Here is a 14,657-nt window from a genome sequence, read left to right on the forward strand (position 1 = left end):
TCTTGCTTCTCTATTGACATCTAGTGGCCTTGCACAGAAAGAGCAGCTCCGACTGTGTTAGAGCCATACAACAGCACACAACTTGTGCTTCCATATCTTGTAACTTGGAAAGTAAGCATTACAGGAGAAAACATACTTGGCATACTGTTCACATTGATCTTTCATGAGATTAAATTACTGGGGCTTGCTGAGAACAAAAAAAAAAAAAAAAAAAAACCCCAAAAAATGACGATCCAATTGTGGCTATAAAGACTGATCCAAGGCGGGTACACATATTTTAAATGCAATGCAGCAGATTTGTTAACAAAAATGGCAACAAAGCGATGAATCTTACAATGCAAACATTGCCATGAAACTGCCAACACACATTTGCATGACCATACAGCCCCTGTTGATGAGTTTCCCCAAATTGGACACCATCCACTTCTTGGACAGGCCCCTCATTTTTAAATCTGTCTCAGTGAGAGACAGGTCAGACCCAATCTCCGCAGATCACTGCAACTGACTGATCGGATTGGTCTGGCTCACAAGGCAAACAACAACAAAAAAAAATCGGAGCAGGAGTGCACCAACCTCGGAGCCGTAGGTCTGCACTACGTGGCACAGCATGAGGAAGGAGATGTCAAAGAGCAGGGCTCGGACTGATGCAGACTTGGCTAAAAGGAGAATGAAGTCAAACAAATGGATATAAAGTCCCGTTAATATTGCTTTCAAAAAATTCCAACCATCAACTATGAAACAGAAAATCCCCCACATTGGAACCCGTCACTCTGCTGTCTCTACTCACATCCTTCTCCGCTGATGTGCTTGGGAAACTCATTCAGTCTAGAAGAGAAAAACAAGACACAGCTGTAAAACATCTTATTAAAAAAAAAAAAAAAAAAAACATCAAACATGACCATTGAGCCAAGAGGGCTAAATTAAAGCCCAGATGGTTCCCAGTTATCTCAATCTCATCTCTTAAACCTTTTTAAATGAACATTATTGGTGAATAACAGTTGGAAAATGGGAAGACGGATATTGAGGGGAACAAGGTGCGATGGGAAATTTGCTTTGCAATATTGGCCTCATCTGCACCTGCACCTTCCACGACTTACTTGATGAACTTCCGTGCAAATGATTTGAGTTTCCCAGTGGCAGCAGCTGCCGCCAGCAGCAGATCCAAGCTCTTGCCAGATAACATGTGACCCAGGACCCCTAAGAGGCCCTCCGGGGACTTGGAGTGGTCTGCATCGACAGTCTGAAATGAAAAGAAATAGAAAGGTGTGCTGAACTTGCTGCTTTCTTGATGCATTGTTGTCCCTTTAAACCATGAAGTTAGCGTAATCTGTACTGTTTAGAGTAACCCAACCACTGACGATGCACAAGCAAGTACTTTCTTAGTGCTGGTCCCAAGCCCTGACAAATGGGCAGGGTTGTGGTCAGGAACAGCATGCGACGTAAAGCTGCTCATAAATCAGATTTCCATACCGGATCGGTCGAGGCCCGGGTTCTGTACCGTTTAGTGTAATTACCAGCAGTTGTTGGGGTCTTTGAGGACTGGAGTTGGGAACCACTGCTCTGAAATACATTGTGCTGTTCACAGAATGTAAGAAATGACCAAGTGTTTGCTACCTGTTTACAACCCTGCTCATTACACCTGGTGCTGGTCTCTACCCTGCAACACACCTGTGTCTACGTCTCTAATTCAACCGAACCCAAATATACAAGTGGAAAACTCCCATCAGCAGATGTCTTGCTGGAATTCTTGTTGGTCCAAAACATCTCCACAACTTCTGCTATCCCAGGACTGCTCACTCAGTGCAAAACACACACTCACCTACACTGCCACCCAAAGGCAAACACCAGTCACTACAATTTTAGTTTTGAAAAACAAAATGATCATGGTCAGATTTATGCCATGTTCACAAAATTGAAAACGCTTCTTTTTTTCCCTCTCTCCATTTTGGCCTTTCATCTGTAATAGCCGGTTTTCTATTCATGGAGAAAGTATTTTTTCGAAAATGCTTTCCTTAGTGGATGCATTTGAAAACGCCTGCCCACAGACACAATTGGCCGTGTCTGCGGGTAGGAAGCCGGATGTGGGTGTGTGTGTCCTGGTCACTGCAATAGCGCCCCCTCTGGTCGGTCGGCCAGGGCGCCTGTTTGGGGGGGGGGGAACTGGGGGGGGGGGGGTAGCGTGATCCTCCCAAGTGCTACGCCCCCCCAGTGAAACTCCTCACTGTCCGGTGAAAAGAAGCAGCTGGCGACTCCACATGTATCGGAGGAGGCATTGGTAGTCTGCAGCCCTCCCCGGATTGGCAGAGGGGGCGGAGCAGCGACCAGGACGGCTCCGAAGTACAATTGGGGAGAAACAGGGGGGGGGGGGAATGCACATCTGCAGACTACAAATGTATTTCATGTGTAAGCAGTTGACCCCTATCTCGACAAGCCAGGAATCTCTCTTGAGGGTGCCCTGGTGGCTCACCTAGTAGAGCGCCTAGTAGTACCACATAGGGCTGAGTCCTTACTGCGGCAGCCTGGGTTCGAATCTGGACCGGCCCCTTTGCTGCATGTCATCCCCTGCCTTTCCTGTCTCTCTCTCGACTATCGCTGACCAATAAAGCCGGAAAATGCCAAAAAAAAAAAAAAGAATCTTAAAAAAAAAACAGGAATCTCTCTAGAGGATAATCCTGAGTTATCTATGGGAGGAATGGGGAGAAGATGCAGCTCTTATGTCCGTGCTATGATGTGAGTCAATTTTTGTCAAGAAAAACCTTCTAAACCTCCATTCTTAATATCAGAATAAATAAACAACCTCATCCACTACTACTACTAAATAAACAAACTTATATGCTTTAAAAACCATACCCAGCCCCTTCAGTACCAACAATATTTGTTGTTTTGACAGGAGTTAATGGGTTTTTTTTTTATTAAGTTTTACTACAGTCAGTACACTTACACTGATGGTTTTCAGCATAATTTCTGAGTAATTATGGTTTAGATCCAGTTGAGGGTGCTCTACCTTGAGGATGTTAGTGACTGTGGGCTCTGCTCTCAGTATGAGACCGGGGTTAGGCTGGATGGTGGCATTTTCTGCTGTCTTCAGCCTTGGGGTGTACTCCCTGTCCTCAGCCCTGAAGAAAATGTCCACCAAGCGGGGGAGGGACAGTGAGAGGACAGAAGAGAGAGAGAGCAAGAGGGAGAGAGAGCAAGAGAGGAGACAGAGAGAGCAAGAGCAAGACAGAGGACATGTGCAAGTATCTCGTTCATGTTGAAAAAGAGTGTCAGGATGAAAATATAAAAAATGGGGGGGGGGGAGGAGATAGAATGAAGGGAGTTAGTGCTGGGCTTGAGATTCGATTGACCTCAGTTCACTTGCTGAGAGGTGACATCATTGTAGTGGTTTTGGTGGGCGAGGGCTTCCATACCGTTTCGAGGTGAGGTTGGCCGTGTTGGAATCTGACAGCAGGCCCAGCTTATTACACTCCTGCAGCAGCATACTGAGGCAATCACAACTGCAACACAAAAATCAACAAAGAGGGGAAAGGTGACCTCAGTGTGCAGAGTGAAGGTCAGCTTCATCACCAGAAGATGTACAAAGTGGGAGGTTCAGTGGTTCGCCGGCATCTTCCACACCAAAGTTGGTCACACTAAAAAGCCGGGGTTTTTGTTCAGTGTAGTGATCAATTCCTTGTCGACACTTCCCTTTACAATTCTGTGAACTAAAGGCTCAAACGGACTAATTCTATTTAAATGAGCCGCAGTGTATAAAACGACTTACTTGCATCTCTGGTCAGCTTTGTCCAGCAGGGGCGTGAGCTTCAGCAGGTATTCAAAGGCAACGTTTACGTCTTCCATGAAGTCCTGTTTGATAGATAGATGGAAACGTGCCACATGTTTAGTTTGATGAGCCAGGTGGATTGCATTAGAGGCTTACTTTGTTACTGAGGATGTGATCCCTCTTATTATGCGATGATATGGTCAATTAATCACATGTTAACACAACAGGTGTGTGTACAGGTATACCTGTCCCTTTTCACCCTGAGGATACTTCTTCAGTCTCAGTAAAACCTGTGGGATCTGAGGAAAGGGGCACAAAAGAGTCATAGTTTTAAACAACAAAAAATACCCATCCATCCATTATCCGAACCGCTTATCCTGCTCTCAGGGTGGCGGGGATGCTGGAGTCTATCCCAGCAGTCATTGGGTGGCAGGTGGGGAGACACCCTGGACAGGCCACCCAGCCATCACAAGGCACCCCCCCACACACACACACACTTACTTTGACACGTAGGGACAATTTGGTTACCCTGCTCTTTAATAAAAAGTTAAGACTGCAGCTGTGTCATCATGAGAGTAAAAATGCAAGGACATGGCAACACTGTAACCCCTAAAATCCACTCAGCAGTTTAGTGCAATGAAATTCACCATGAAACTCGGCACGATCAAAAGGAAAAACAGTGAGCCAATCAGGAGAGAGCAGAAGTAGCCCGACTGGCCAGTAAAGACACCGACCTTAAGGAAGGTGAAGGCGGTCCATTTCAGCTCCTCGGTGCCCTCGGGTGATTCGATGAGGCCAGTGAAACAGGCTTTCCAGATCTCCAGCACCAGGACGGGGGCAGGAATACGCTGCAGAGGAGGACACGCAACACTTGAGTGGGGAATGTGTGGGTTTTCCAATTACATTTGAGAATGCGTTCTTTGAAGAAAAGAGAAACCTAACACCAAATTTAAACATGAGGGGAACATCTTTAGCCCAGTCAGAACACGGGGTTTGCATGACTGAGTGGGTTTTCTCATCTCTGTCTATCACGCACCCTGCAACAAAGGGTCCTCTTCACTAATTCAAGACTCCTACAGCCTTGAGTTTAGAATAAGTCATTCAATATCATTTAACATTTTAATACTTTTCCAGGACCTGAAGAAACATTCTAGAACATCTGTCAAAACTTTGGCTTTCCAGCTTCAATTTGGAAGGTTTAGGAAGAGGAATTTTCCAGGAGGATTAAAAATAGATTGAAATGTAAGATGCAATCCAGTGCAACACCTGAAAACTAATTTGAATGAACTACCATGGTGAGACAATTTCTATGGTAAATGCTGAAAAAAAAAATGTGTACATCAAGAAATACAAAACCCAGTGAAAGGGTGTCTCCAGTTTTTCAGGTTGTTTATACTTGGGTTGATATGTTCACTTTCCAGTACAATACCATTCTTAAGCAGTGCCATACTGAGTGTAGAAGAGGCAGATTTTCTGTTTGTTGTTTTATTTTGCACTTTGTATACAAACAGTTTTAGACTAAATCCTTTGCCCATGTCATATTTTTACATATGCAGATACTCTCTTTTTTAAATTCCCTTTTAATCACAATATAGCATTTCCAATCCTCTGGTTTCTTAAGGTGATTGCACACCCTACAGTGGTTGAGGATGGCAGACTTCCATGTGCGTCCTCTGACATATAAGTGGTTTCCCCAAGGGAACATTATGCATGTCGAGGCCTGCAGTATTTCACCCAGATCCACTAACAACTGTACAAGAATCTCAACACTTGTAGGAGTCATTAATAGTGGGACACATTACCTTTACCTGCTCCCCACCCAAGTGCAAAATGTGCTCCCTCCGGCTTGGGCGGGCATCCCTTCAGACACAATTGGCTGTGTCTGAGGGTGGGAAGCTGGATGTGGGTATGTGCCCTGGCCGCTTCACCAGCACCTCCTCTGGTCGGCTAGGGCGCCTGTTCGGGGGGGAGGAGGAACTGGGGGGAAATAGCGTGATCCTCCCACATGCTATTTCCCCCTGATGAAGCTCGTCACTGTCAGGTGAAAAGAAGCGGCTGATGACTCCACATGTATCAGAGGAGGCATGTGGTAGTCTGCAGCCCTCTCCAGATCGGCAGAGGGGGTGGAGCAGCGATTGGGACGGCTCGGGAAGAGTGGGGTAATTGGCCAAGTACAATTGAGGAGAAAAAAAAAGGGGGGGGGGAATGTGCTCCCTGGCAGAGCTGGAAGACACATCAGGATTCATACAGTGAACCTCAGTATTTGTGTGATGCACCATCCTGGCATCCTGACTCTTAGATACTCTTTTTCTAGTTATTCATATGCACTCCTGGCCTCTCTGCTTTAGCATGTTGTGTTACAATCCTCGTAATGTTCCCATGAGCATCACACCAAATAACATTTCTTGCATGTGCAAACTCAGTTCATGACCAGATAAACTTGACCTAGAAGTGATCTTGAGAAATCACCTGCATTCTCTTGATCATCATCAGCTGCTCCACCAGTGGCTGCGTCTCCCCCGTCAGGTTCATGGTCCCTTCCAGCATGATGAAGGCATGGACGGAGGGAAAGGAGGCATGGAGTGGGGGGTCACACTGCACTGTCAGCATATGGGGAATGCTGAGGTGCGAGAAGTGAATCAGCTTGTGGCAGCCAGTTTTCAATACTATGCAAATGAATACAACGCAGAACCCTGGTGAAGACTTTTCATTCATTCACTCACTCACTCATTCACTCACTTTTGCTATGCTTAATGCAATTCAGGGTTGCTAGGGAGGGCAAGAACCTATCCCAAAAGGTACAATACACAAGGCAAGATTTTCTGGAAAGGTTGCATGTCCATAGAAAGACACACACACACACACACACACACACACACACACACACACACACACACACACACACACACACACACACACACACACACACACACACACACTTTCTTATTTACCACTATAAGCAATTTATATAATAATTAAAATTTCACAATTTGTATGGGGTGAAATGCAAAACCTAAACAAACTGGGAAATGTGCAACCCAGATGGGCAGGGACTGAACCTGGGTCCTAGTTATGGGGACTAACAGAACTAACATTCAGCCATTTTGCCAACTTAAAAATATTCATAATGTCATAACTATCATCTGATAGTGTGGTCATCTGGAATTCTAGCCATCTTTACCCCTTCACCAAGGACACGCTTTCCTCTAGTTTGGTTCTCAGTGTCTGATTGGTCAGACTGTTGAGGCTGTCTGTTACTTTCTGCATGGCTTGCTCGACATTACTCCAGGAGCCTGTGAAGGAACACAGACAATGAGAAGAGAGTGAAGGACGTCACAACATGTCCTTAGTGCACCAGCAAAGCACAGCAATCTTCCAAGGCATTGGTAAAGAATTTTCCTGGAATTTCATCTGTCTGAGTAGTGCTACCAGAATTAGTGATATACCAATCCTCTTTTTTTCAGTTCCGATTCCCGATACCTGAATTTTGATATCTGCCGATACCGATCGATACCTATACCAGAGCTCTTTTTTTAATGTTGTTGTTGCTGTGTATAAGGTTACATGACACTGTAGTAAACTAAACAATATAGCACTTCTTATTAAGAGAAAAAAATCTAGAAAAAGGCATTAAATTTAAATCGATCCCAAAGCAATTTGCAGTTTATTTGAACTGTAGTTTATGTACGCTTCACATACAGGTGTAGCAGTGCAAATTGTTATGTCAACTCCTTTAAGGTGTTAATTGACTTAAAGAGTCAAACTGCTATTTTACTCTCCAAATTAACCAAAATAATTCAAATTTGTTTTACAAAAAGACTTATTTTGAAGAATTTCACGTTAAAATGCCAGAAAGATTAATATTTTCTTTGTTGGTGAAGGCCAACATTGACGATACAGTGATCTGTAAAACCAACTGGAAATATATGTTGCTCTGGACAAACCTGGTGTCTGGTGATATACACCCTGTTTCCTTAAACCTTTACCCATGTGTACTGTCTGGTGTTTGTGAATTTTCTTATTTTCCAAGAATCAATTAAATCAGATTGTGAAAATAACCTTAACAAAGTAATGGAAGATTGCAAATGTGGTCCTTCACTTGTCACAGGGAGCCGGGTCCACTGCCACCTCCTCCCCATCACTCCACACCTCCTCCCCGGGCTCGGCTGCAGCAGCTGCCAGGGCGGTTACGCTCGCAGCAGCGCCACTAATTTCACGCACACCAGATCGCCTCTGCTACAGTTACCACATCATCTACGGCTATTTTAACTTTCTCCAAATTACTATGGAGTCTAGGAGACTCCAGACTTACATTTTGTGGTGTTTCACTTGTTTCCCCACGGCCATCGACCTCGTCCCCCCCCGCTTCAACCACCTGGTCGGCATCTTCCACATCCCACTCTCTATGCAGGCAATCGAAGAGCTTGTGTCCCACGTTCCCACACTCAAAACACTTCATACTACCTGAACGTGCATATACCATTTTGGCTATGGGCTTAAAATTACATTGTTACATATTTATAATTCATAACAACATCAGACTATGGCATCTGGATTGGTTGTGGATCAGAGACGTCAGTCCAATATTCGATGAGTGAATAACATCAGTATCGGCACTTGATACCAATACTGGATTAGATCGGTCCTAACTCTACCCAGAATCCCATCAAACACATGTAGCGTTTGATGTCATTATATTAAAGACAGAACCAATGAAAATATGTTACATTAGATACAGATATGTACAGATAGCGGTTTCAAATTCTTGATGCCAAGTATTTTTCATTTAGTCCACCAGCTCCATCTATAATCTAGTAAATCTTGTAAAAAAGGAGTTGATATTAGAGTCTGAAGCAACTAAACTGTTTTGATTTGCTGAATGTATGTGTGTGTGAGAAAGGGGGCTTTCCCTTGGTCGGAGAGCGGGGTCTTATGGACAATTCCAAGTTATGAAATCTATGAAATCCAGGATTTTGTTCTGAAAGGGGCTACAAACACATAGATACTGAAATCTGCCAATACCTTGTTCTTCCAGCCGAGCGATGTGGACCAGGGCTCTGTTCTTGGCACTGCTTGTCAGGTTGTGTAGCCTCTCCTGACAGGCCCTGAGACTTGTCTCTGTGCCGGCTGATGGGCCCAGTTCCCGGAGCCTCTCACAATACCAGGAACAGCCCAGCAGAAGCCACACCACCACACCCAGAAGGGCACGACATAATCCAATACATTCCTCTGCCTTCCCGTGGCAGCTATGGGGTTGGAAATAGGATTTAATTTATTGAACGGGGTGGGGGTTATTGTAATCTGTTTCTTCAGTTATTCAAATTTTCCATGCATCAAATACATGTCATAAAATGAAATGTGATTCTATGGGGTTTGAATGAAAACAAGGAATACATAGAACAAATGCGTAGAATCAGGAATTTGTATATAATATCCATCCATCCTGCTATCCATCCATTATCCGAACTGCTTATCCTGCTCTCAGGGTTGTGGGGATGCTGGAGCCTATCCCAGCAGTCATTGGGCGGCAGGCGGGGAGACACCCTCGATAGGCCGCCAGGCAATCACACAGGGCCCACGGCCCAGGGCCTCCACACACACCCCCATACATACCTAGGGGTAATTTTAGTATGGCCGATTCACCTGACCTACATGTCTTTGGACTGTGGGAGGAAACCGGAGCACCCAGAGGAAACCCATACAGACACGGGGAGAACATGCAAACTCCACACAGAGGACAACCCCCAAGGTTGGACTACCCCAGGCTCGAACCCAGGACCTTCTTGCTGTGAGGCGACCGCACTAAGCACTGCGCCACCGTGCCACCCTTTGTACATAATATACAAAAATAAAATAGAAAAAAAATTTCACCATGCATTTACAACTTTCACTGGCACAATAAACACTTGAAAAATGACATGGAGAAAAGTTTCTGCTGTTCTCAGTGTCAACAGTAAGTGAAGTGAAAATAATTTTGCAGTCTGTAATGATATTTACATATATAGCCTCTGATTAAAAAGACCATGCATAATTTTCCAAGTGTTTGTCGCAGTACCAACACTAAAGCGTGGGTAAACTTACAATAGCGGTGACCAATTGTCCATGTTGGTCACCGCAAACAAAATATTCATCCATGAAACTTTTGTTGGGTTAGAAGGGAAACGTGGAGGAAAAAAAAAGTAACCTCTTTATTCTGCTTTAATTTTACTCCATAATTGCCCAATACTTCCCGGTAATTCTGCAATACAACTTGTCATTATATTGATTTTACTTTACTGTTATTTCTTAATAAGTTATTCACTTTCTGCAACTTCTTAGCAATTTCTTAAACACTACTACGTAATTTCTTAGCAACTTCTTCACAATTACTACATAATTAACAGCCCATAAATGATGTAACTGGTTGTCGACTGGTGATGCTCAGCAAGTTAAAAAGTGGTCACAGATTTGAATCACTTCATCTGGACACAACATTTACTGAGAGAAACGTTTCATCACTCATCTAAGTGACTTTGTCAGTCTCAGCTGACTGCAGGTATCCCCACCCTTATAAAGAGCACAATTACGTAACAACTGAACCAACGATTGGTTGCATATGCAAATTTGCATGACCATTAGTTGCAATGGCCATGTGTACTATTCACAGAGGATTGGGGAATAGTTGCAATCACAGCTTTGTAAGATGGCGACAGATGTACTCTTATGTAGTATGTGAACGCGTTGTAATATTGCATATTGTGTTAACTATGCTGATGTTTGGAGCAACCCATAGCTTTCATACAATATTATGCAGTTTTGAAATGGGATACAAGCATGCTTATAAGTGTGGGAAGTACAATAAATGAATGGAGGTCTTCGGGATGACGTACCTGAGACAATGGCAGAACATGTCCATTATTTCCAATAGTGCCTTCACACACAATTCCCTTGAAAAATCATCAAACTAGACAAAGAAAAACAGGACAGATTCGTGGGAAACTGGTTTAACTTACACTGGATGCACATTCAATTTTGTTTTTAGTCTTGCTCTTACCTTGCTGATGGCTGTGAGTACGCTAGAATGAGACACCATCTAAGGAAAGAGAGGCATCACAGATGGTCTGCTTGGATACACTTCAATTCATTTAGGACGTTGGGATGAATGAATGGGCCCAAAACTTGCTCAATTTTACAAGTTTCCCCAAGTCAGATAATAAGCGCTTCACACACACGTTAATTTTACTGAATGCATGTAACTTTTGCACCACACTTTTCACTTCTTACCTGGGAACTTATGGCGTATTTGAGATAAGAGAGGATAAGAGGGTTTGGTGAAGGGCCGATCAATGCCTGCTCCATAAGGGCCTCTGGGAATACACAAACAATCACTTTCTACAAGCGAATTGCAACAAGCAATATCTAATGTGAAACATTAATCAGATGCAGAGGTGCAGATTGAAAACCTTATCATCATAAGATATTGTATCTCTACCCCTACCTGCTAAATTGAGATAGTCCCATGTTGCTCCTTTTGGAAAGTTCTTTTTAATGTTGATGCCCCACTGGTAGTCTGTCCATCGCTCCTTCCATGCTTGCAGAATGGCTTGTTTTAAATTTACTACCTTCATCCTATAGAAACGGAAGGGGCGATCTGAATTAGATTTAATAACAGAAATACAGACAGAAAGAGACACGTCTCAACTCGTTCAGTCAAAAACAAAAGCACTGTGCCATATTGACATCTTTCAGACGTTAGCGGGCTAACGTTAGCCGACCAGCTTCGCTGATGAATAAGTTACATTCAAAAATGATACACAAAACGACGTGCGCGACTACAACCAGACTAAATTAAAGCGACGAATTTCTACGAACCTAAAACCCTGTGTGTTTCCAAAAACGACCAAATAAACGTTTACAAATATTTACGATTTACAATACGAAGACCGCCATCTTTATTTCTCTAAGTCGCACACGCTGATTGGCCAGCTAGTATTTAATCAATGGATTGGCCGGCGGCGCCGTGACGTATTTATGTTACTTGCGTCACACTCCCGTCAGATGTCGCTCTCTACCATCGCAAAGGCAGCCTTGCTCCGACTGCAGTAACTTTTATTTTGGGTGTTCGTTTGGTATTCAACCAATCGGTCTATTGCCTTTATGACGTCAAACATGTTATAAACGATGCTGATTTGTGCCCTTCGCGCACCACAAAGCTTGAATTGGGGATATATGTTTCACCGATTTAATATGCATTTTCCGGGTTTGCAAATGTGTAAAAACCTGTGTAACCTCTTGACCACCACCCTAAATGCTGTCAAACACATATTAATTTTACAAACAGACCACAAGAAGTATTCTTTAAATATAGATATATTTTCATGCCACACCAGATCTTAACGTATGCGTTTAAAAGTATGCATGTATTACACTACCTCACCATTATATAAAATGATGTGAAACCAAGTGTAAAGTACACAAGGGAATGTACTGCATGCACATACCACGAGGCTTGTTTTAGGGATGGTACCTTTCAGTGTTTTTATATCGACTTATTTAGACCTTTAATTCCATTAAACTAAGTTACAGTCTGAGCCAATCTTGCCAAACCACATATACTTCACAGAGATTAATATTCTGCACATACCACAAGGAATGTTCTAGGCAAAGCCTCTTTCGGTGCTTTTTTATATTGACTTATTTAGACCTTTAAAGCGCGGCTGAAACGGCGTTTCTTTTTTTGAAACGGCATCTCTTTTTTTTATTATTGAACAAAACATATAAACAAGAAAAGATTACATCACAATAGGACAAGAAGTAGTTACAAAAGTATAAATTATTTCAAAATTAAAATTTACATATCCATAAAAATAAAGAAAAGAAAAGACAAAATAAAAAAGCTCGAGATACAGGATTTAAGTTAAATGATATTCTTCACATAGTCTTCTGGTTTTGCTGGTTTAGGATTCATACATTCTTTTAAAGATTCTAAATAGGATGAAAGAAGTGCTTTGAATACACTAATGTTTGGACGCTGGTGTGCAAATTTGGTGCAATGAATATGAAATTTAGCAAATACTAATAGAAGGTTGATAATATACATTTTTTCTGAACTTATTTCCTCATTTTGTGACAGACCAAATAAAACATGTTGGATGGCCAGTTTACAAGAAGGGTCAATTTTGTTATTTATGAGATTATTTAGATCAATCCAAAAAACATGAGAGTAGGTACAATCCCAAAATAAATGACATATGGTTTCATCCACATTGCCACAAAAGGAACAGAGTGTGTCAATATTAATCTTGTATTTTACAAGAAGGGACTTGACTGGATAACATCTGTGAAGCAGTTTAAATGTAACTTCTCGTACCTTATTTGTAATACAATATTTTCGTGATAAAATCCAAGTGTTCCTCCAATCTATGTCATTATAAATATTATTCCAGTAGAAAACGGCTGCAGGTTTAGAAACAATGTCTCTCTGAATAATATTTCTAACGCATTGATTAGTGGCTTTATCACTTAATAAAGGACACACGTTACCAATATATATGTCTTCAGGAGTTAAACCTGGAATAGTACAACTTTTACCTTTAGGAGCAGACAACAATAACCTTCTAACTCCATCTGGTATTGCATCAAATACAATAGAATATTCTCTTGGTGTAACAGGGAAACCATATACAGAAAGAAATTCTTCATAAGTGAAAAGCTGACCATTGTCATTCAGTAATTGACTAACAAGTAAAATTTTATTATCAACCCATCTCTTAATATATAAAGATTTGTTCTTAAACCTAATATCTTGATTGTTCCAAATGAAATATTTATGGGGAGAAAAATTGTGTGAGTACATCATTGACCAGGATAACAAAAGTTGACTATGAAAGTTGGAGTTTTATCGGTAATTCATAAATATTATAATTGCACCTTAAGATTGAAACGGCATCTTGAGAGCGCCTTATTTCTGTATCGTGACGTATTTCCGGGGGAAACAGGATAGCCGGGCGCACGTGCGGAGCGTGAAGAGCCTAAATCCGCACCTTTTATAACTTATTTGACCTCATGCAGGCAAATGGTTAGTGGTTGTGTCAGGAAGGCGTCCGTCGTAAATTTTTTGCCAAAACATGATGCGGATTGACAAAACCACACTGGATCGGTCGAGGCTCCACACGGACCCGGGTTAATAACGGCCGCCATTTTGCTGTGAACTCGCAGGGCATCGACGGAAACTGTAAAATCCGCTCTGGCGACCCCCGAGAAAAAGCGAACAAGCCAGAGGAGGAGGAGTAAGCGGAAGAAGACGAAGAAGAAGACGCTCCAAAGGAAAGCTAACTTTACCGTTGTCTGAAACGTCTCTGTACCGTCTGTGCTCTGTGGAGGTAAAAAGAAATGATATACCTTAAAAAAAACTTGTGAGAAGCACCGTAGTTAGTTATTTTTCAGAGAAAGTTTTAGCCCCTAATGTAACGACGTTTTTCAGAGAGAGAAAAAAAAGTCCGTATACGTCGAATAGCTTTCCAGTTAGCATTAGGCTAGCTGAGCTAGCTAGAACGACCGCTCCATGAAGGTCGTTGTTTGGGACTGTTTCAGTAGTTATTGTCAGTTCTTTATTATTATTATTATTTTTACATTTCACGTTTTATAAGCCTTGTTACGTAGTGTAACGATCACGGATGCGTAGACTCGCTAGCCCTTGGCCCCTTTAGTCGAGTGGTTGACGTAAACAAAGGTACATAATTTAACGATCACGGATGAATAGGCTCGGTAGCCCTTGGCAAACGGGTCGGACCCTTAAATCGATTGGTTAACGTTGTCGCCGGCGGTGCAGAATACACGAGTTCGCGTCCCGGTGTGACGGTCCGGCCGGGGACGCCCTCCCCGAAGGATGGGGGCAATGTAACGATCACGGATG

At 42.6% G+C, this 14,657-nt stretch overlaps 1 protein-coding gene across 1 annotated transcript in view; it reads right to left on the reverse strand.

Annotated features, from left to right (window-relative positions):
- med24 (mediator complex subunit 24) overlaps positions 1–11,370 on the reverse strand; it is a 44,149-nt gene extending 32,779 nt beyond the window's left edge. The window contains exons 1-15 of the mRNA XM_056297335.1: positions 11,241–11,370; positions 11,027–11,109; positions 10,797–10,835; positions 10,633–10,706; positions 8,786–9,009; positions 6,945–7,056; positions 6,233–6,383; positions 4,498–4,611; positions 4,009–4,062; positions 3,764–3,846; positions 3,411–3,497; positions 3,005–3,104; positions 1,098–1,240; positions 788–825; positions 574–656 (exon numbers count right to left, since the gene is read on the reverse strand). Coding sequence (XP_056153310.1) covers positions 574–656; positions 788–825; positions 1,098–1,240; positions 3,005–3,104; positions 3,411–3,497; positions 3,764–3,846; positions 4,009–4,062; positions 4,498–4,611; positions 6,233–6,383; positions 6,945–7,056; positions 8,786–9,009; positions 10,633–10,706; positions 10,797–10,835; positions 11,027–11,109; positions 11,241–11,370 — 1,515 coding nt within the window. The remainder of the gene's footprint in view (positions 1–573; positions 657–787; positions 826–1,097; positions 1,241–3,004; positions 3,105–3,410; positions 3,498–3,763; positions 3,847–4,008; positions 4,063–4,497; positions 4,612–6,232; positions 6,384–6,944; positions 7,057–8,785; positions 9,010–10,632; positions 10,707–10,796; positions 10,836–11,026; positions 11,110–11,240) is intronic.
- Between the last annotated feature and the right edge of the window lie 3,287 nt (positions 11,371–14,657).

The sequence above is a fragment of the Lampris incognitus genome, chromosome 17 (genome assembly GCF_029633865.1).
Source record: "Lampris incognitus isolate fLamInc1 chromosome 17, fLamInc1.hap2, whole genome shotgun sequence".
Lineage (NCBI taxonomy): Eukaryota > Metazoa > Chordata > Actinopteri > Lampriformes > Lampridae > Lampris > Lampris incognitus.